Source organism: Mauremys reevesii, linkage group 3, assembly GCF_016161935.1.
Source record: "Mauremys reevesii isolate NIE-2019 linkage group 3, ASM1616193v1, whole genome shotgun sequence".
NCBI lineage: Eukaryota > Metazoa > Chordata > Testudines > Geoemydidae > Mauremys > Mauremys reevesii.
This window is the reverse complement of record NC_052625.1, coordinates 61,016,875-61,041,103: the sequence shown is the minus strand read 5'-3', so window position 1 is coordinate 61,041,103 and position 24,229 is coordinate 61,016,875. Positions and strand designations below refer to the sequence as shown.

Sequence of the window (24,229 nt, the reverse complement as noted above, 5' to 3'; positions counted from 1 at the left end):
TTAACTAAGAGTTTTAAAAATAAAAATAATGGATTTTTTAAAAATTTTTTTGCTTTTATATACTTTTATTTATCTTTTTTAAACCTTCATGTCATATTTAGGACATATTTTCAATTTTTCTTCTACAACCACATGGGCTAGAAACTTTCATTTAAAAAAGGTAAGGTGAGATTCTCATATATTTTAATGACTTGAGGAGCTAGGGCTTTAAGAAAAACACCAAATATCACAAGACTTGTGTGATGAAGTGGGAATTTTTTGTAATCTTTTTATGAATCATATGCATGCCTGAGTTTCCCCCTACATTTTGCATTGCTCCCCAGTGGGGGAAACAGCATTAAGTTAGCTTTCAGGGCAGGCTAAGAGACATAAGTGTGTGTGTGTCACCTAGCAGTCTGAGAGGACTGAATGGGTCATTAAAAAGGACTGGCTGAGGCCAACTCATATCAATGGAATATATGAGAAGACAATGGAAAGCCCAATCACCAGGACACTGAAACCTAGCAACCAATTACCCAAAGGGAGGAGGGATGCAGAGCAGAGACCCCAGCTTGAGAACAAAGGACTGAGAGGTGTGAGATGGGTGGATAAGAGTTGGCTTCTGGAAGAAGCTGGGGGCTCACTCACCTGGGAACTAAGAAAGGAAGTCAGAGAGACAGGCTGAGAGCCTGAAAATAGAGTTCACTACAGCTTGGCCGGTGGACTGCTCTGGAATAGTCTATGTTTTAACCTCCAGCTCTCCATGCTAAACTAAGGACTTCCTATGCATAGAGATGGCATAAATGGTTCCTCCATTTCCCTCCCCACAGCTCTGGGTGCAGAGGGTGTCTAGCAGTAAGTAGGCAGAATGGCTGGAGCATGTTGTGCTATGGCTATTACTTTGGAGACCATATACCAAGCTGGCACACGTTAGAGAAGCTCATAGGTTGCGCTAACCTAGACTATGACAGAGAATCAGAGAATCATAACTGGTTGCACTGGTTCTAGCTTCTTCCCTTCTCATGGCTGCACCCTGGGTTGCTGTGTGTGAGAAGAGAGCCATCCTTTGTCAGCTACTGCCCTAGACTCTGGCAGAGACAGTCAAGCTCTTCTGCTCTTCCTAGGGCTTACACAGATTGTCAGGGAAGCAGGCACTACTCTTCTCTCTATCTTGGTGCTGCAGCAGGCCTTAAAGAGAGCTGTTGGGCAGCTACAGTAGACAAGGGACAGCACCTGTCCAGCATTCTCCTGGCTCATATCAGACAGAGTTGCTCGTGGGAATGTAGGAGAAGTAATGAGAGGGCAGCTGAGAAGATGGGACTGATTCAAACACTTCAATTAAAAAATGTCATGGCACCACTCAGGGACCATAATTTGAATTCATAATCAAATATAAATTTTCTTCTCTTCGCAACCACTGGTGAGGGAGCTCTGGGACCTCCTTATCCCGCAGGGTCCTAGAGCTTGGAAGACCACACAGCCAATGAAATAGCCCCGCAGCCAGAGCCCCATGAGTCTGAATTGACTGGCATGGGCCAATCGCAGGTTTTTCTTTGTTGTGTAGACATACCCATAATTAAGATACTGGTACTCCATCCTCGGGTGCACCTTCAAAAGTTTTGCTTGGGCCCCGCCGATGATTCTGGGGGGCCCAGATTCTGGCCTGGTTGAGGACCAGATTGTCTCCTCTTATTACCACGGCCACGCCTTCTAGCAAAGTCTTGCCGCAATCGAGGGTTAGGGTAGGTGCGCTGTGGTTGGGGCCGGAAGGGGCTACGTTGCATCACCGGGGTGTGCATGCCCAATGAGCGCTTGATGACCCAGTTGTCCTTCAGACTCTGAAGTCTGGGATCAGTTTTATCTGAGAATAGCCCCTGTCCATCAAAGGGCAGGTCTTGAATAGTCTGCTGCAGCTCCGGTGGAAGACCGGACACTTTTAGCCATGAAATGCGGCGCATAGCCACGCCCAAGGCTAGTGGCCTAGCCGCCGACTCCACCGCATCTAAAGACGCCTGCAGGGATGTCCTCACCACTTTCTTGCCCTCTTCTAGCAAGGCCACAAACTCCTCCCTGGACTCCTGGGGAACCAGCTCCTTGAACTTCCCTATCGAGCTCCAGGAGTTATAATAATAACGGCTCAGTAGGGCCTGCTGGTTAGCTATCCTGAGCTGTAGGCCACCAGCTGAATAAATCTTGCGCCCGAATAAATCCAGGCACTTAGCGTCCTTGGACTTAGGGGCAGGCACTTGCTGGCCGTGTCTCTCCCTCTCGTTCACAGACTGTACCACGACAGAGCAAGGTTGGGGGTGAACATACAAATATTCATAGTCCTTAGAAGGCACCATGCATTTCCTCTCCACCCCTCTGGCTGTTGGAGGAATAGATGCTGGGGATTGCCAGATCATATTGGCATTAGCCTGGATGGTCTGAATGAAAGGTAGGGCTACATGTGTGGGGGCATCGACTGATAAAATGTCCACCACCGGATCCTCAACTTCCATCACCTCCTCCACCTGGAGGTTCATGTTCTGTGCCACTCTACGTAGCAATTCCTGCTGTGCACGAAGATCTATAGGCGGTGGGCCAGAGGAGGACGTGCCTGCTACGGCCTCATCAGGCGAGGATGAGGAGGACATCCCCAGGACTAGAAGATCCTGGGGAAGGTCTGGTTGAGGAGGGTCCGGTTGCTCTAGGTCCCGCACGCTAGTGGCATGGGCCTGATCTGGTGGCAGGGCAGTCGCCTCCGAGGCTACCGGGGGAGGGCGGGTCACAGTGGCCTCAGGCATCCGAGGCTCCGAATGGGTAGATCGAGAAGCGTCTGAGGGGACACCTTGGGCTTGGTGGTATGCCCAAGGAGTCAAGAAGGACCATTGTGGGGGTCCCTGGTCAGGATCCTGTCCTTCATCTTGCCCCTGGCTAGCACCATCAGCATCATGGCCCTGGATGTGGTAGCCACTCCCTGCTTGGGACGACGTCGAATTCGGTCATGAAGGCCAAGGTGGGGCCAAACACATATGCAGCGTTGCACCGTCCCACTCTGTCGCTCTGCGCCTGGGAGCTGGAGACCGGTGCTGGGATCTCAGGCGGTACCATGACCGGGATCGGGACCAACATTCCTAACGGTGTTGGGAGTCCAATCTACATCTCGACAAGGACCTATGGCCCGGGCGGTGCCGGGATCGGCTGCGAGACGATCGGTGCTGGGACTGGTGCTGCGAGCTGGATCAGTACCGATCATACTGGGAGGGAAACCTACATGAGGTGGAGCGGCGCCGCGAGTATGACCGGCGCCGAGATGGGGATCGGTGCCGGGACTGCCAGCGGTGCCGAGTCCGGGACCATCGGTGGGATCGGGACCGCGACCTGGACCGGGACCGAGATTGGTGCCGAGCTGTCTCATTCTGTGAGGAAGGTTGCATGAAGGTGGGTTTCCCTATGGATGGAACAGTCCACACCGGCAGTGCCGGAGGGTGAGACGGTCCAGGCTCAGTAAGCGCGATTAGGTCGTGAGCGGTGGAGAAGATCTCCGAAGTGGACGGAAGGCCGAGCTCAACCACGGTGTGCACCAGAGAGCTTGTATGCACCGGACTCAATGGCCCGTGCGGTGCCGGAATCCACAGTGCTGGAGTTGGAGCCTTCGCGGGGCAGTCCAGCCCAGGCTGTTGCTCCAATGGGGGCACAGGCGGCGCCTGCAACTGCACAGGAGCAGCAGGTGGTTTGTGCTGCTTCTTGGGCCACGGAGACAGAGAGCGATGTCGCGTCTGTACCAGTGCTGGAGACATCCGGTGCCGAGAGTCTTTGCTGGTGCTGAGTCGTTCGGTGCTGGAGGCGTGCTTCGGACCGACGGCGCCTGATCTGTGCGTGGTACTGAAGGCACCGGGCTAAGTGCTGCTTCCATTAGGAGCTGTTTTAAATGAAAGTCCCGCTCCTTTTTTGTTCGAGGCTTGAAAGCCTTAGAGATGTGACACTTATCTGGTTGATGGGCTTCCCCCAGGCACTTCAAGCAGGAGTCATGGGGGTCTCCCGTAGGCATCGGCTTGAGACAGGCCGAGCAAGGCTTGAAACCCGGAGACCTGGGCATGGGCCCTGGTACCAGGGAGGAGGGAAGGGGATAAACCCCATTTCCTCCAAGTACTATCTACACTATGTACAAAACTTACTATTAACTACACTATAACTGTTAGAACTATTAACAACTACACTAAACAACTACCTACAGTACAATGAATACAGAGCTAGGGAGGTGGAGATCAGCTATGCTGCACTCCACAGTTCCAACGACCGTCACAGGCAGTAAGAAGGAACTGAGGGGGCGCTGGGTCATCAGGGGCATATATCCGGTGCCATAAGGGCGCCACTCCATGGGGTGCCTCAGCCGACCCACCGAGTGTTGCTAGGATAAAAATCTTCCGACGATCGTGCATGCAGCGCGCGCACACCTAATTGGAATCAATATGAGCAAGCACTCGAAGAATATACCCTTCTCTCATTTCCATCCGCACTACTAACAGCCTTAACCACACCTTGATTAATTCTCTGACCTTGATTACTATAAGTTCTCCTTCTAGACTCTCAAAATACCACTACTAAAGTCATTTCCCCCTCCCACCACTAAGAACAAGTTATCCTTCTCTTTGAACACCTTTATTAGTTTCCAGTCTCTTACTCTATCAAATTAGAGTTCTGTCCTCACAATCAGAGTTGTACACAATCTTGCTCATGCCTACCTCTCTGTTTTGATTTCCTTTTATTCTTTTTTCTCACTCCTGTGCAACTCTCATTCTTCTCCTCTGAGCTTCCAGCTGCCCTTACACTTGGAGCACTTTACCACAACCTTTCCATGAAGCATCCTCTCTTTTCTTCAAATTCTTCCAGAGAACCAGTTCTTCCATGAATCCTTCCTATCTTGTTCAATTCACAAATAATTTCCACACAGGCTCTATTCCCTGAACTGCTGCCCAGAGTCTTGTCTAGATCAGACTGTAAGCATATTGGGGTAGGGAACATGTCTTATACTGTTTGTAAAGCAGTGTATACATTTCACAGTGATGAATGAAAGATTTGGAATAAACAAATAAGTCAATCAAACTACCCCTTTAAAATTAAAGAGTAAGCACCACAGTTTATTACATCAAGTAACATAGACAGCCTGATTTTCAAACCTGGGTTCCTTAACAGGTTAACAAAATCTTGCATTTAGACATGAAGATCATCATTTAGGTGCAAGTAAATCGTCCTTGATATATCTAAGTGTGGATAAAAAGAAGCCACTGAAAGAGGTGGACATCTTATTAAGGAACTCAAGTTTGAAAATTGTGCTTCCCATATGTAATACGGCAAGTAACATGAAGATACTTATTGTAATTTCAACCAGCAGAGGGTTCAGTCACAGCTGGCATTTTTCCAAGTAATTCTGAGCAGTTCATCTTTTTCATTTAAAATTATGAAATCAAGAACACTAATTAACATGCAGTTCTCATTACTAGCTTTAAGAAAACACTAAGTTGTATGAAGGATATCTGTAGATGTTTTAGGATTGTTTTTAATGTTCTGGACTAACAAGTATGTGTCTTTTTTTAATAACTTTTCCTGAAAATGCTGGCTACAACTAGAGTACATGAAAAGAAACCTTAAGGAAAACTTGATTTTGTACACTAGGTCTTGGGACTATGTTTTGCAAATGTTTTCTGGTTACCATAGTAGCTTCTGAATTTTCTCTGTAAATGTGAAATTAGTAATCACTTTTTAAAACTAGGTTACCAAGTCCTTTCTCCTTCCCGCAGTAAGCTCTCCCTTCTCAGAAATTTAATTCTGACAGTCAGGTAAAAACCCATGCACACACGCACGCACGCACAGACACTATTAAAATGGAAAGAGCATAATGTTATACAGAAGCAAAATATGTGATAAAAAACCTGCCCAAATATCTTGCTTTTCAGGTGCCAAAAAACTAGAAGCCTTATTTGCCATTATTATGAAGACAGATCCTCCTATGTTTTTCAATGTTATAACAAATTCCAGAACTAGGGTATTCTCACTGCTGTAGTCAAAAGTGTCAGTTTCTTGAATGAACACATTATGGATTTACGTGTTCCTTTCTAAGTCTGTGGGTACGTATATATCAGTCAATGGGGGCCAAGGGCTACCTTGTATTTTTTTTATATATTTGAAAGGTTTCCTGATGTGAAACACGTTCTCACTATTTTTCTCCTTGCTAACTTACTGTGTCTTTCTGACATTCTAAGATGTCTTTTCAGAACAGACCCCTTGAATAAATTACAAACTTCTAAGATGCAAATAGCTGTGTTGAGCATGCTGCTAGGAAGCAGAGAAGACATCTTGTAATTTCAGGGGTTGACAATGCCCTGCTAATAATGTGCCTTTTATGTCAACATTTCATTTTCAACTACGAAAAGAAAGAATACGAAAGAAAAACTGAAGGTTTCTGAGCTCAGAATGGCCACAATATATACACAAATATCTTACGCTACATGAATTTTGCAGAATCAATTAAAGCAACCTCATCTTAGCAGATCTACTAATGTTCATTTTAAACATAGAGTGTTTGGTTCTTTTCCCATGTAATATACACCACACATGCATATTATTTGGGGAAAAAATACAGGGACTGTTAGCTGTTACTGTAACCACTTCAAATGCAAGCCATTATGTCTGGAAGAAATTTTAACAATGCCATATAAAATGATGATTGTTCAGATCTTTTTATGTGCATACATGTGGGACACACATAATATCCAAAAGTCAGTCTATGTGCTTTTATTCAAAAAGGCTGCATTTATGTTTTAATTGCAATGATAAATTATTACATAGCTGACAACCAATCAGAGTCACATATTTACTGGACAGTGAGGTACCAACTGCACAAAGACAGTATTATGATATTTCTGAAACAGTGAAACGAATAAATATTCTTTAGAAAAACAAAGTACAAATATTTGAAAGCTCTTCACAAAGTGAAAATTATAAGTGCAGAAAATGGAAACATGCTTATTCCATTTTCACAATGGACATCTATTCAGAAAGAAGCCATCATTTCATGTCAGCCCCCTGCACTGGTTAAGCAGTTGTTATATGAGAATATTTATAACTATTTTAAGATAAAATTTGTACCAGTAAACTTGATTTTTACCTCTGCAATCATCCTATTAGTGTCTCCCAAAAAAAGAAGGTTTAGTGCTTCCTCCTCATTGGTTGCTTGCTGAAGAGACAGGTTTTTCAGATGAATGTTCTGATCGGGGTCTTCCATTATTGTCACTTTTCTGCAAAAAAAATATAAGGACAGAATAAGAGAATACTAGAGCTGCTTGCAAGTGATCCTTGTTTTAATATTTTCATTAACATTTCAAATAAAATAGTGGGTATTTGAACAGGCCTGGCACAGTAAAAAATAAGCACTGAAAATCTGAAGTATTAAAACAATACTAACATTATAATAAATACCAAATAAGTACTTTTTATTCCCTGCCACCTCCTGACTTCTCATCCTTACTCTTGAGACTTTGATCTCCTTTAGATCATTCCTATCACAAATTAAACATGTTTATCTCACCATGTTTAGAAAAAACAAAACACATATTTTGACCCCAATTATCTCTAAGACAGTGGTTCTCAACCTGTAGCCCAATCAGCACACAGCTGTAGCCCATGTGACATCCTCAGGGCCATACAGTTAGTATCTATATTGTGTGGATGCGGCCCACATAACACGGAGAGAACTGCATATGCAGCCCACAATGGTAAATAGGTTGAGAACCACTCCGCTATGACGACTGCCCTATTGACCTTCATCCCCTCATTTTCAAAGCCACTGAATGCACCATCTCTTCCTAACCCATATTAGAACCATTCCAACCTGGTTTGTCCCCCACTCTCTTCTGCACTGGACATTGTTCTAATTAAAGTATTTAAAAAAACTTTGTGGCAAAGTCTCAGGGCCTCTATTCTATCTTCGTTCTCCTGGACCTCTCCGCTGCTTTTGACACAATAGTATTCTTTGTCTCAACATCTTGTCCTTCCACAGCTTTTGTAACTCTGTCTTCTTCTGGTTCTCTGGTCGTTTCTTCAATGTCTCTTTTGATGGATCCTCCTCTACCCCTCTCAGTAAAGATCCCAACAGAATTCCATCCTTGCCTCCTCTTCTACCTTTGCTCCCTCTGCCTGATCTTTCTGTGATTTGCTCACAAGGCATCAATTACAATATTTAGGTAGATGATTCACAAATCTTTATTTATGTTCCTGATCTGACCCCATCAATTTGACCTCGTATCTCAACCTGTTTCTCTGACATTTCCTCCTGGATGTCTTGCCATCCATTTAAACTAAACATGTATCCACAGTGAACTTTTGCTCTTACCTCCAAATTCCTCACCATCCCTACATTCTCTGTTGTTACCACTATATCACTGTATCAGATCTCATTAGCCTGGGAGTAATCTTCCAAGCCCTTTCTCTTGACTAGGGCTTAAAATAGAAAGTAAAATGTAGTGGTATTCTAATCTCTTCTCACTTGAAATGCTACTCACTGTAGTTTGTCCAGATATTCAAAATATTATCACATGTGCTCTGCTGGATTCTGATTGTCTTCTCAAGATTGTCTCCCTATAAATGGAATTTGAGATGCCCAGAGGAAAGCCCAGATTATCGCATAGACACAATAAGCACATGATTAAGTCCCTGGCTCCCAGAGTTACGTGATGGCATCAAACTATCAGCTTTCATTTTTAAAATACATATATATTTCTAGCCTTCATGATAGTGGAGAAAAGCTTAAAAGCTTGACTTACAGTGTTAACAATGCATGATGTTTGCCCAAATCTGTAGACAGCCTCCACAAAAGTAAGGAGCAGCAGCCAGAAGAGCCAGGGAGGAAGCTACCTAGCCCCATACTCACTACCACAGGAGCAAAGGCCCCTGCTGATCTAGAAAAGGGAGGCAATATGTTGTTGGGATTGGAACAGGGCTTGGCTGTCCTACCGGGCTCTGCACAGTTGGCTTACCTTCAGTGGGACTCAAGATACTCCCTTGGGGTATGCTCCTCCTTTCTTGCCTTTTGGTTCCAGGAGTGAGATTAGAGGAAAAAAGTGGTGAAACTCTCCCAAGTGCCATCCATTTGTGGCATCAAACTGAGACGCCATTCACAGCAGATTGTGCAGATCTTTATAATATAATAATTCCATTCTTTCTCTCTTTCTCTCTCTTTTATTTTTTAATATGTTTTGATTAGCAATGGAATAGCTAATTTAAATTTTCATCATAGGACATCTGAGTCACCACAGCAGAGAAACGAATGAATCAGTTCATACTTCTCAGAGCTGTTGTTTCAGAGTGTCGACTGCATTGGTTACACGCAGATCACATTTTGAAGATTTATTTTCATAATTATAATGCTGAGAGACTTAGGAATTGTCTACATTAACATCTAATTCTTCATGGCTAGTTGTGGGGTGAATTTATCCCACAATCGCCTGCTGCACACTACCTGTGTGAACCCTGCTGATACTCATTAACAATTAATTAGCATGCTTTGATCTAGTCCTGTTTCAAAGTGAACTAAGTGTTCATGTGGACAAGCCCTTATTTATATTTTTAAATGAAAACTGAGATTATGCAGGAAAAATGCCAGAATCTAAAATATAAAAAAAGAGTGTTAGCTCATTGACTGGCCAAATTGGATCCCTGTCCTTGACCCACACATCAAGATAAAAAATTGCCCAAAAATGCTGCTCCATACACCACAGCGTTTCTGAGAGCCAATCTTTTCTTTCTATCAAACTAGCTAAAACATGTTAAAGGTCCTTATCTCCAGTCTTGATTTCTATTATCTTCCCTTCTCTGGCTTCACTGACACCTTCATTCCCCTCTCTTAAATGTATTCAAAACACAGCTACTAAAATCAATTTCCTTCCTCCTCTTTCTGATTGTGTTCCCTCTTCCCCTGTCCAACATCCTCCAAATCCTTCCAACCTTTTCCATAACATCAAGATCAATCTCTTGTCCTCTACTTCCAGGCTCTTCAGAATTCTCAGCAAGAAATAGAAGATACATAAAAATGGTCAGTCACCTCTTACTTTCTGCACTTTACCAATAAGACTCGCCTTGACCACCTACTTATTAATTACTCCCATTACTATTTCCATACTTTATTCCATACTCCCCCCTACAAATGGAATACACTACTTCAAACTGATCAGTACCATTTATCCCCAATATCATTTCCTGTCTTGCTCTTTCTATTAGCATCCAGAAAAACATGGATTGTCAAACCTAGATATCTTGTTAACCTTTGGTGTGCAGTAGTAATAGACATTCATCATGTAAACTAAAACATACACTGAGCACTCTTCATTCCAAAGAGATGAACTTTCTCATGAAAGGCCTGACCTAATATTGTGAACCTCAGGAATTTTCAGTGTACTAAGAATTACTGGTATGTAAAAATATGGGTCTTGTATATCTATGGATGGTAGCCAGTCTCCAGATTATATAGCTTGTATAACCACTGAGGGAGGGAATGGCTGACGCACACATTGTTTAGCCTAGAATCAGGAGATAGCCTGTTGGTTTCTTTGCATTATAAACCAGATGGAAGAAAAACTGTCATTTACCCTGTGTGTAGAATTTTTTTCCCCTGTGGCTTCCTTTGTTAAGTGATCTATGAGTTCTTCTTATAATATTTGGTTTAGTTTTGTGTGTCAGCAGTCTGGTGAACCCTTAAACCTTTGGAGGGCAGTAGAGAAATAAACAGGATTGGGAACTCTTTTGAAGTAATTTCCAGTACTCAGTGATTATGAAAAATATTTTTCAAGACAAAAAATACTCTAGATTCCCCCAATGGAGCCTAGTGCCTAAATTCTGTACATTGGCTGTGTGATGAGACAGGTAGTCATTATAGAAGTTTTGGGCAGTTACATCTTTTACTCTTAGGCTGGGGGCTGGGGAAAATATAAGATCAAAGATCATCTACTTCAGCTACGATGAATAAGCTGAATGGAAGAAGTATATTATCTATCTTTCCTCTCACCTCTCCCGATGACGGATCGATGTCGGCTCTCTCGCCGCGCGCGCGCGCCCGCGCGGGCGTGGAGGGTGGATAGAAATCGATAGAAGCGTTAGGGATCGATATATCGCGTCTAGAGATGAGATAATATATCGATCGAATAATCGATCGCGCCCGTCCACGGCGGGGTAGTGTAGACGTAGCCTCAGTCTTTAGCCTTTCCCTTGTTACGGAATTTAGGGATTAAAAGAGTAGTTTATTCTGATCTATGGTTTAAGCAACCATGGCCTTCCTTGGAGGATTATGGGTTGCGGGAGCAGCGAGCTGTTCCCCTATGGAGAATGTAATTTTTTTTCAAATGCCCCATTATCATAGTAGATCTTATATACACTCTTGCCATCTACCAGGGGGAATCTAAGACCTTTTCTAAGTCACAGATAATTTAAATGTCAGCCAGTAAATTCTTTGGATGGTAGCCGTTTGCAATTATTATTTTAGTTGTATAACAACACTAAGTGTCAGGTTTAAATGTAGAAAAAAGAGGAAATGGTAAATCAAGACAGGTGTAACATACATGTTAGCATACCAAGCAAAGTCAATTTTGTACCTAGCATCTCCTTTTATCACTTTCTATCAGGTCTTGTTTAATATATTTTGGTCAAAACCTGAATTCTTTTCTTCACATTCATTAGAGGCTGCCCTAACATTTAGCTTTTCAAGCACTATCAGTGAGACAATTGTGCACTTTCCATGGTTTGTGTTTATTATGTTAAACTGAATGATCTTACATGTCATGATTCTGTGGTTATTCCTTGTGTTGAACTGGAGAGTGGCATAATGTCATGAATAATATATGACTTGCTAGAATAAAGTCAGTCTTTTTCTTTGGTTCACAATGGTTCACTTTCTTCTTTAAGAATCTGTTTGTTAATACTACTTTCAAAACAAATGACATATTTTACCAGCTTATCTGATTCTTTGCTTCCTGTTAAAAATGACATATTTCTTCAGCTCTTTTATTCTTGCTCACATGTGTGAATTTCACCCAAGTGCAGAGAGCCTGCGCAAGGCTCTATATGACACCTAAACTCCACATCAAGGGCTTACATAGGGTTTAACTGATGTGTTAGGCATTGTGTGATACTTATGAACTGGGATGAACATCACCTTTCAGTTCTGAAGTTCCTCATTGGATACATTTTTTCTATGACACTTGAATAGGTTTGTCTAGGATTTTTCTCTTCTCTAAATATTTGCTTATTATTGATCAGCTCCATAAATGTGCGGAACAACTATAACTCTGAGAAAGTGAGAGAAGTCACAAATGCTGAACACATCACAGATTTTACAAAAACTGCATCTAAATTGTACACACATAAAGGGTAATTACTTGTGCAATGGCAAACTATACAGAATAATCATTTCCATGTGCAATGAATATACAATTTATACTCCTTTTTAGCCCTTAAAATGTAAGTATATATATATATATTTTTTTAAATTATGAAAGCAGCAATAAGTTTGAAATAGCTCCTTCCATGTTGATGTGATCATTAGGTGAGTCTACCGTTAAGATTTTTTTAAAAAAATAAAAGATTCTTGATACAAAATAACCAATGAAGGGCTTTAAAAGTGTTGTCAAGTCTATTGCATAAATACTACTTTTTGGCCAATGTAATACGCAAAACATGTTTAATAAATATGTATATAGTAAAATAGTTACTAATCTATCTTTGAAAAGTAGTTACTGTACAGCAAATAATTTGACTCTCTATATATTACTCATATTGACATAAACTACTGTATATGGCTTACCGGGTAACTCCATTATCAATCCCAGTACATTTCAGCCTTAATTCCACAATCAAATCTCCTTGTAATTTTAACTTTCTAACAATACCCTAACACCAGCCACAAGAGATTCTCTACTCTAGCTTAATCAAGATGCAAAATAGAAACCAGTTTTGATATTGTACAATTCATTATATTAATAAACATTGAGAACTCAGTTTTTAATAGCGAACTCTCTTTTTCCAGGCACACCCTAGGCAGGCTACAAATAACTGTGCCCACTATTCAAGGAACTGGATAGCTGTATGATAGCATTTGCACCCCCCAACTAATTGCAGGCACAGATATTTTACACCTGCAAGAATGGACATTAGAATGAGGTTCTTTTCAAAATTAGACTCTGATTTGTCTGCAGAGTTTAAGAAACTGCAAATATATAACATGTCCCAGAGGTTTACCCCCGATGACTACATACAGTAGTACTTTTGGCCACAGAACTCAAAGCACTGTACAATGACAGGTAAGTATAATTATACCCATATTCGAGAAGAGGAAAGTGAGACACAGAGAGGTTAAGAGGCTTAACTACCTACACATCAAATCAGTCGCCTGACTCCACTATCTGCTGGACCATGCTGCCTCATGATGGAGGTAATCCAGTCATAGCAATGGCTTTTTAAAAGGTTCATATTTTATATGACTGATGAGGAACAACTCTAGTCTTTGCAGGGTGCACTTTGTCCAAGGACCTATGCACGGTGTGGCAAGTTGAATCTAAATTCTGCAGCAAAATCTCTAGATTCTGTGGCACTGGTGGAAATTTTAGGGCAGTTTTACATACATTTTAAAAAATGATTTATTTGTGTGTTAATATGAAAACAGGTAATTAATTTTGATATTGAATTGAATTTATGATGTTGCCAGATCTTCACGTTTCAATATGCCACATATTTTTACTGACAGCACCTAAGTTCTCCTATATCAGAGCCAATATTTCACTGAGATGTATGAGGCAGTTTACACTTTTCAGAGCTATTATTTCAGCCTAGCCGCAAATTCAGGAACTCAACAGTGCATTAGTTTACACATGACTCCCATATTCAAGGCTACCTTCACAACCACTATAAATTCCACAATCACATAAATGAAGAATATAGGAGAGCTGTGACAATGACACACAAAAAAAATCAGTGCTTCATGTAGCCTCCATATGCTCTTCAATACTGGCATAAACCAATTATCAAAACTGGTTACTCTTCAAATGTTGCAGAATGGCGTTTGAATGGGTTTTGCTAAACTGAGTTTAGGTTCTGTACTCAGCTCAGGCAAATGTTAATAATGTATTAAATATTTCATAAGCAGAAACTGTACTTTGATGATAATTTGTTCTGAAAAATTGTACTGTGTTTTGGAATTCCTCTTGGCCTTTATCTCCTTTACTATCACATTACATTCCACAAGGTCCAGCATTTAAAAAATAATTACTCCTGAAGGAAAAAGTGTATAACTGAAATAGGTTTCTGTGTGCTAATTTCGAGGAATGCTGCCCTGTTCTATATGTCTTGTCACTCCTACAGCACAGGGTGAAGTGGATGAATTGTCACGAGGAAGAACAATTACTCCCTTCTCTTTTCTTGTACTGGCTCCTGTGAACCTTTCCCCCCAATAATATCAATCTCGTACACCTTCACCTTCAATTATTCTTATCCACTTTTCACAATGTCTATACATACAAAATATAATAATGGAAGCTTTTGAAAAAGTTGAGAAAAATGAACTATTTTGCGTTAATTAAGTTGGAGGTCAGTATCATACAGTTTCAAAGGAAATCAAGGAAACAGGGCATCTGAAAGTGATTTTTTTATCCCTGCTGATTCTTTGTAGTTTTGTTACTCACGGCAAATCTTCCAATCTGGAGGCTTCATGTCTTGGGTCCAACAGATCATAACCACATTCATTGTAGATTTCCAAGTAGGAAACATGGGTTGTGTACACTTTGCTGCTGTCCTGAATAGGAAAGAAAATTAAAAAAGGGCTATAAATAGCAGCCAAAGCCCTAGGGCAGATGGACAAATTTATCACTATAGCTTCCATGCTGCTTCCTCACCCTCTCTCTTATTCTTTTGCTGGATATGTTTTACATTTTCAATTCATGACACTTTCAAGTCTGTCCATTGCCATATGCATGAAGACTTTAAAAAAATAAAAAAGACCTATGCCCATGATTAGAAGCAAGTTCAGTCTGTTGTTTTTTTTATTGGTTCCATATATCTAAAAAAGTCTGCATACACTTAGAATGCGGCAACTTGGTTACAGAATTGTGTAACATACCATTTTTCACTTCTCTGACAAAAAACCATGTTACTATAAGGAGGTATACCTTCATATGGTGGATAAAGAGATGATCCCGAAAAAAAAATGAAGATTTACTTCATTTTAGAAACTTCCGTGGCACATTGCTTTCCATGTTCTTTACCAAAATACCTAAACACTGCGTATGCTGTCTGCTATCCTTTGTGGCCCTACTTTCTTTCTGTATTGCCGGAATGTAAAATAATCCAACTGGTCTCTGCAGACAGAATTCTCTCCTCCCCCAAAGCCAAAGCCAAACAATGTAAACCTCAAAATAATGAACTGCAATTTCCAAAGTAAAAGTGAATTAATTTATTTCATTGGATGAAATCACTGGGAAAGCATTCATTATCACACTTACAGAGGCAGTTTTCTAATACAATGTGCTAATTTTATTTCAAAGGCTATCGTGAGACATGAACCTTTCATTGTCACTGCATAAAATATTTCCAGGATGAGATTTTTATTGATCATGACAGAACAGTGTTTCAGAGAAAACTGTTTTAAAAGACACATTATGGGTAGATGAAAAAAATTCTGTATTATGTAATCATGGAGCTATGTAGCTTCTAAGGGGAATTTCTGAACAAGAAAGTAAAAGGGGAAGCTATTAGAAATTGAGAGATCAATTTTCTACTTGGTCTATTCATAAGAAGCCTGTTGTGTCATTATGGGCTTGAGCTGCCCAGAGACCAGTGCAAGTTAGAGATGCAAGTTAAGAGCAGCTCTAACTTACATCACTGGAGTAAGATTCCCTGAGCACAAAGTCACTCTGCTCTATCATGCCCCCTAGCTTTCTTAAACTTAAGGTGAGAAGAGGTGCTGCTGGTTTAAGAAGCAGTTATGACACCTCTGCCAGCTTTACAGCAACAGAGGATTCTTCTACAAAGGATGAATTCTCCTCTGACCATCAGTAGGTACTTTAAGGCAATTTTGGACCATTTACACAGTGCAAATGGACTTAGCACCCTGGCAAATCTGGCTTTGAATGATTAAAATGGTCCTGTTTTTGTCTTTTCACTTAATTTTTTTCTTTTTTAATATTGTTATTTTTCAGTGATGTTTTACTAGCATGAAAAATGAGCAGAGATTGGGATTGAGATTCCAATTTACACAGGTAATAAATCTCCCCCAAGAGAGGTAATTTACATCATGGAAAGAATGGACAGTAAAGCAAATGTCACTTTCTATGGGTGTAATTCACTTGCATCCAGGGGCCTGTGAAAACCCTTTATGTCAGTTGAGCGCCCACCATTTGAGCTTAGGTGTGTGTGGATGGAACTCACCTGCCATCATGAAAGGGGCACCTGTGCCTCTGGTGCACCATAGATGGTTTTTGGGGGCATGCTGGGAAGAGACCACTAGACAGGCACTTACGTGAATTTAATGGAAGAATCCACACATAGCTACAGGCACAGCAGCAACTCTTTCAACCCATGGAGCTGCAGGCCTTTGCTGCATAATGCTGTAGCCATATGGTTTATCACTTGGTTCAGTGTATTAACATTATCCTCCCTATTCCTCCTGAACCACTACCTAGATCCACACACAAGCCCATTTACTCAAGCTTTGAATGTGGAGAAGTGAATTTCACCCTGTATTAATGAGATCCTTCACTACAGAGTCAACTGTATCCCTATTTGAAAAGTTAATTGCTTTTTGCAGATGTCTGCATACCAATACCTGTTTTACAAAGAAACCGCCTTAACAGAAACATGCCATGCACTGCTAAACACTTATGATGCCTCTGGGCCTCAACAGGAACCCTGGAGGTTTTAAAGAACAGGTTGGACAAACATCTGTCAGGGATGGTCCAGGTTTACATGGTCCTGCCTCAGAGCAGGGGGCTGAACTTGATGATTTCTCAACATCACTTCCAGCCGTACACTTCTAGATTCTGTCTCCACCATCTCCAATCCTGCTAAACTACATTTCCTCTAATGATACTTCACCTTGCTTCTGAGTCTACCTCATGAACCAAGAGGGAAGTTGACATTTCACCACAAACATAGTAAAGAAACAATAAAGATATTTGTATAATATATTTTAAATATATTTAAATATACTTTCGACTAGTGCATGAATATATGGAAATTTCCCCCATGTCAGCTTTTTTGAAAGGGCCCACTATAAAAGACAAGAGGAAATAAGAGAAGAGGAAGGTATGGAAAGAGACAAAGATGAAAGGAAGAAGAAACAAGAAGAGATAAGGGAGGAAAGTAAAACACACACACAAAAAGTAAAAGTGGCCAATCTGAGAGCAGAGAGGGAGCAGTGTCCCTAAATGTGCGGCTATTTAATACTACGAAGCGCCAGTCACTTTAAATGCCAGAAACAAGTCTGAAAAATCAAATGTTCCTGCATGCACTCTTGATAGAACTAAATACGCAAATACTACAGATCAGATGGTTATTTCTTCATCCTACATTATTATTTAATCAGCACAGTACCAGACAGAGGAAGACAAAGTCCTAGTCTCAAGGAGTTATTCTAGGGGCTCCATCTTATACACCCTTACTCATGTAGGTGTTCGTGTGACTAAAATCTTCTCTTATGAATAAAGATTGGTAGGTACAGCTCTAAATACAGTACAAACATAACATGTAATGGCTGACCAGATGATAACCAGGACACGACAGTAAGCTATTTGATCAGCTTACCTATTTTCACATATATTTCATTTTCACATTCGCACAAAGTTGCTAAATTAAAGAAATAAAGTTTAATTCAGCCATGGACCTTATGGAGTAAAGAGGGACAAAGAACACATGAAGTCAGACAGACAATACACAACTTTTATTTTCTTGGCTTTGCCTCACATGGTTGATGGAGTGGCAGAATGAATGACTTATATTGGTTCAGAATTAATATTACAGCATATAAACAACATTTCATTTCTCTTTTGGAGAACACTGATATAAAATTGCCAAGAATATTTAATTTATTTTTCTCTTGTACAGATGTAATGCGTGACTATCAACGTCACTCTCTGTCACAACCTCTTAGAAACCTGACAGTAATAGTTATCTCCTCACTGATTTTGTTTCTGTCCAATGAGAAAGTAGATCATTTTTCTGTGTTTTGGTTGAAGTGAAAACTAACTTTTAGCAGAAGTTCTTACACTTTTGATGTCAAGGACCACTTCATAAGATCCTTCGATGGCCTCCCCACAATCCCCTACCTTATCCACGGCAACAGTGCTTGGTTCTCAAACTTTTTCCCCTTCTGTGGGTCACCAAAAATAATTCCTATTTAAGAGTCACTGACTTAAAAATGACTTGGAACATATAATTTTAATTTCTTATCTAAACCATATAATAACTTTTCCAACTAAATCATTTTAGTTAAGATGGGAGAATGAAAAAGCAAGTTTTACACCACTCAAGATTTTTCTAGACTGTGCATGTCTAATGACGCGCACAGGTGTTGGGACACTAATCTCCCTTTTTAAGGAGAAAAAAATCACCCAGATGAATAGGGTCCATACAATGCCCACTGCAACACTTAAGTCCCACAATGGCCCTCATCTGTGAGAGGGGGAGGAACAGGCTGAGCAGCCATGCAGGACTGGAGGGGCACTGTACTCTTTGCTTCTCACAGAGTGAGGCTTTATGCCAGGCCCAAATAGGCTAGCACAGTTGGGGGAGGAGCTATTGAATCAACATTTATGAGGTTACATGGGTCCTGTGACAGGGTGCTGACCAGGATCTGCTGAGCAAGCCCTCTGTCACTCTAGCTCCAGGTAAGGGAGGTGAATTGGAGCTGACTAGAGGAACCTGAGACTGACTGGCAGAGCTGGAACAGCTGCCAGCCTGATTAGCCTGGGGCTATATACAGACACAGAGGAAGGAAGGAAGCAAGCAAGCAAGGGGAGGGGAGAAGCCAGAGAGTGGAAGGAGAGGGGTAGCTCTCCCCTCCTGGCTGCAAGAATGAGATGCCCCTAAGGCTAGGACCCCCAGCAATATGTGGTGAGAGGTGGTGGGTTTGCACTGTGTAAATAAACTGCACTGGTGACTGCTGAGCCAGGAGGTCTCTGAGTGATTTTTGGAACAGAGCAGAGGCAGGACTGAGGAGGGCCCTGCTACACCCTGTTACATGTGGGGGTTTGTCCAGGATCCTGAGCCAGAGCAAGAGTTTGGCAGCCCAGAGATGGAGGAGACCCTACAGTGGTTGGTAAAGCAGCAGGAAAAAATGCAGAAGACTACGCAAGGTTTTCAGCAAGCCCACCAAGTAGAGAGGCAGGCCTTGCTTACCTGGCATGCCGAGCAGCAAAGGAGCCTGCAGGACTTTATACGGGAACAAACCAGCATCCAACAGCAGCTCCTGCAGAGGATTGTGAGCCCTACTCGAGGGGAATGGCCCATTGGCACCTGGCCAAGGACTATGTAAAATGAGCCCTGCAGATGACCCACATGCGTTCCTCTGCACGTTTGAGCGGATAGCCATGGGGGCTGGAGGGGATAGGGCAACCTGGGCCCTGAGACTGGCTCCCTAACTTGCTGAAGAAGCTCAAGTAGCCTACATGGCCCTCAGTGAAGAGCAGGCCAGGAACTACAATGTGGTTCAGGAGGCCATCCTAGATCGGGTGGGGCTATCTTCAGAGAAATATCAGCAGAAGTTCCATTCAGCAAGGTGAACAGGAGGTTTGTGGCCCTGGGTGTTTGCCCAGAGGTTGATGGACTGGGCACCCGCTGGGTGAGACAGTGGGGGAGATAATGGATGTGTTGGTCCTAGAAAAGTTTTTTACAGAGCCTCCCTGAGAACATACAGGAATGGGTTAGGCATCATCAACCAAACACGGTGGAGGGGGACCATGAAACTGACTGAGGAATACATGGAGGCTGACTTCCCCAGGAAAGAGGGGTGGCCCTACAAGGACAGAGTCTGGGAGAAAGCCCAGAAAACCCCTGGCCCGAAAGGGCCTGGAGCGGAAGAGGCCTGAAGGGCTCCTCCGGGGGCCTGACCAATGACTTGTTGGCAGTGCGGGCAACCAGGACATAAAAAAGGGAACTGCCCATACAGGGAGTGTGAGTTCTGCAGCTGGACTGACGCTGGAGGAAAGGGGAAGGAGGAGAAACTCCCCACCATACCTGTGATGATGGGGAGGGTACCCCGGGAGGTGCTTGGTAGATACGGCCTCAGCCTGCTTGCTTATCCAGCGGCGGCTAGTAAAGCCACACTGGCTGATTCCCAGAGCCAGGATGGACCTTGAGTGTGTCCCTGGGGATACAAGACTGTGCCCTATTGCCCAGGTGCCCCTCAAGGTCCAGGACAAGTTTCAGTGGAAATGGGTTGGGGTAGTCGAAGGGCTGCTTTACCCAGAGGTGATGGGCACAGATTGGGAACCCTTCCCAGGAGGGACAGGAGGTGGTGGGAGGAAGCCCACAGTGGGGAAAAGGGGAGGTCCCCCGAAGAAGGGGGTGGAACTATCCAAGCCACAAAGCCTTGGTAAGGAGGGAGACTAATTTCCTCCTGAGAATGAGGTACAAACTCTTAAACAACAAAGCCTTAGGGGAAAAGGGAACAGGGAAGGAGAAGCATCCAGCCCAGGACCCTTACCAGAGGAGAAAGGCCCAATGGAGCTCCCTTCAAGGCGACCCAAGGAGAAGGGACACAGGCCCCATGTTCTGGGCTTGCAGAACTGGAGGCCCTGGGTGTCCAGGGGGAGATAAAGATCAACCCTGAAACCCTGCCAGAAGGGAAAGAGGAAAAAGATGGGGGGGACACCCATGGGGGTGTGAATGGTGTGAAGACCTGTGGGTAGCGGTAGACCTATGGGGGCATCAACCAATGTAACTTCTGCAGGTGGGGGACACGGGAACCCCACAAGGAAGACCCCAAGGGTCACCAGAAGGTGGAAGGAGAACTCTCCCACACTGCCCCATCTGGTAGAGAGAAGAGGGGATGGGCACGGATGAACTTGGCAGTTCAGTAAGGGGCGGGGGGGAGAGGAGGTGTGTGACAGGTGCTGACCAGGAACTGCTGAGCCAGCCTTCTGTCACTCCAGCTCCAAGTAAGGGAGGTGAATTGGAGCTAACTAGAGGAACCTGAGACTGATTGGCAGAGCTGGAATAGCTGCCAGCCTGATTAGCCTGGGTCTATATACAGGCACAGAGGAAGGAAGGAAGCAAAGGGGGTGAGAGGAGAAACCAGAGAGTGGAAGGAGAGGGGTAGCTCTCCCCTCTGGGCTACAAGAAAGAGAAGCCCCTAAGGTTGGGACCTCCAGCAATATGTGGTGAGAGGTGGTGGGTTTGCACTGTGTAAATAAACTGCACTGGTGACTGCTGAGCCAGAAGGTCTCTGAGTGATTGCTGGAGCGGAGCAGAGGCAGGACCAAGGGGGGCCCTGATACGCCCTGTTACAGGTCCAAAACTCATCCTAGGCTGGAATAGTAGCAACTCCACAGCAAGCCTGCAAATTGGAGGAATTGGCCCACTAGCAGGGTCTTGGAATCTATTTCCACCAACACATGCTTAGTTCCCTGCAAAAAGACTGAATATTCATACTTTGTGAAGAGAGGTATGAATTTCATACTAAAAAAATTAGGAAGCCCCCTTCAGAACTGCCACAGGGAGACTCAAGAGCTTCAGGCACTATTGACATCATTCATGTTCCTCAGTTAATCAGTGAGCATTTCCGTTATATTATATACATAGCATTTCAAATTTTAACTCCTCTGTAAAAATGTATGCAAGGCTGATCTATGGCAAAAAAAGGTCAGGCAAGATTTAAAAAAGAAAATACCAAAATTAACAAGAATTAAATTTGTCAACTTTTTCTTATTAAAATACAAACAGGTGGCATAATGCCTTTGGCTATGGAGGCAAGCTTCCAACTTTCTTTGGTCACAAGTGAAATATATTGCAAGGTTTCCAACCTAGTGATTTCCCACAAACCCACCATTAACAAACGGAGTATCTTGCATAATTCATAAGTGCCTGTGTTTCCTCATCTGTAACATGCAGAAAATGGTGCTTAACCTCCTTTGTAAAGCAGTTTAAGATCTAGGGATGAAAAGTAGTATAGAAGAACTAAATACTGGCATGAATTATTAGACATATCAATTGTACTCCATAATTAAGACTGAGTAGTGTTTTTGCATTTAAAAGCAACGACTCCAGCTCTACTTATGAAAAATACAGCATTAGGCCCCCTCAAAATTACAGCACTTACTTTTTAAATATAGAATGATATTTCTATGAATTTACAAGTAAATCACTTAAATAATTTAGGAATTAAAATTAATTTTAATATGGCTTCTTTAAAAAAAAGTAGACATTACTGTCAGACTGTTGTTGTTGTTGTTATTGTCCTGAATGAACTTAACAACAGAACAATGCAGATGCATCAAACCTCCTATGTCGTTTAAACTCACTCAAATCTTGTGCATACACTACAATGGAAGATTTTTAATTATGGGCAGATGAATGAGCCTGTTATTCTTCATAAATGAATGTTTCTTCTTCAGCAGAGGATGAAGAATAATGCTCTTTTACAGAGCATTCCACAAGAACTGTCCACATGCATGTGCAGGGGAAAGCTGGGAGTGAAGGAGGCAGAGGAAAACTAGGGTATACACTCCAGCTTCTTTGTGATGCACTAGGAAAAACAAAGCAGCTGTAAACCCAGCTGGACAGGCAAGTATGCTGTCGCTGCCATGCACTGCTCCCTTGTGCATAAGTAGCCAAGTGTACTGGCGAAACTGGCCATAAAATTTAAATTTTAAAAAAATTGTTTAAGGTTAAGATCTTAAAATCATTGAAAACATCACTTGGTAACATTCTTTGCATTTCTTGTTTAGTGATCCTATATGAAATTTTAAATTTAGATACCCATGTATACTACTAGAAAATACTACATTAAGATTAAATGACAGTTGAAAGTACATATCATTTATAGAGTATATTCACTGTGATTGTAAACTCCTCAGGGTGTGGGCTGCCCTTGTGTTATGGTTGTACAGAGCCTAGTAGAGTGGGAGTCTGCTACCTGATTGAGAACTCTAGTTGCTACCACAATACAAATAATAAATAACAATATAAATAGTTTACATTGACACATTACATGGATGTTGTACTTAATCCCAAAAGAACATATTATAAACCCAGGAAATTCAGTTAAGGTTAAACTTAAAAGAAATCCAAACAGAAATGCACAGTTAGGACACCCAAACAACCTTAACTTCACTCTGCAGTGACTCCATGCAAAACCATATGATTAAGTTTTTGTGACTGCAGATTATATTATGCTGATTTTTAAAGACATATTAGATTGCTTCTTTTTGTCCCTTCATGTTGTCTCTACGGGGCTAAGGTAATGTTACTTGGGTGGCCCAACCAATTTTCAATAACTTGACATGGCTAGATTTCTTTTAAATTTAACTTAACTCTGAATTAACTGGATTTATAAACACTAAGTTTTCAAATAACTACAACATTTCTGTAATGTATTTTACCTTAACTATTTAATATGTGCTCTCAGATGTAACTCCATCTTAATGTAGTTTTTGTCTGAGAATTATTGTCCTGAGGGGCAGCCTCTGCTCAGGAAAAACTCAGAAATGGAGTAACAGGTAAGGTTAGAAAAAGGGGTAGAGTAGGAGTGGTGAATCAGAAGGAGACTCAAAAATAAGGGCACAGGGAAGAGATGGAGAAATTGTGTAAACCTTTCATTATTTAATATTAACCACTTTTTGTCTTACACTGAAACCAAATCCATGGTCTCTTCACACAAAGAACTTCCACTAGCTTCAATAGAAGTGCTACATGTGGAACATCTGCAAAACTGGCTCTATGAGTATAATTTACTACCTTTGAAAGTATTCTACAGACAATTTTTAACTAGTCTTTTAGGTCTAGATACCTTTTAAAGCAGATCTAAAGACACTATTAAAAAGTTAAATATGTAACATATGGCATACAAGTGCATCATGAGAAAAACGCATTATGGGCAAAAACTTTCATCACATCTTTTTACTATTTACAGCTTTACTTGTTCATGTGGCATACATGTGTAGCTATGCCGAGAAACTTGCATAATGTCTGCCCACTCTATGCCAGACTTCAGTCAGTGAATGAACCTCTTACTCAT

General features: G+C 42.1%; 1 protein-coding gene across 4 annotated transcripts in view; it reads right to left on the bottom strand.

Annotated features, from left to right (window-relative positions):
* Positions 1-24,229, bottom strand: part of KIF6 (kinesin family member 6) — a 269,446-nt gene that overhangs the window by 206,813 nt on the left and 38,404 nt on the right. For 3 of the 4 annotated variants that reach the window (XM_039528268.1, XM_039528269.1, XM_039528270.1), the window contains 2 exons: positions 14,685-14,794; positions 7,130-7,259 (listed from right to left, as the gene is read on the bottom strand). In XM_039528268.1, the coding sequence (XP_039384202.1) occupies positions 7,130-7,259; positions 14,685-14,794 (240 nt within the window). Of the gene's footprint in view, positions 1-7,129; positions 7,260-8,783; positions 8,917-14,684; positions 14,795-24,229 lie in introns of those variants that run through there. The other variant, XM_039528272.1, reaches the window with a different exon arrangement.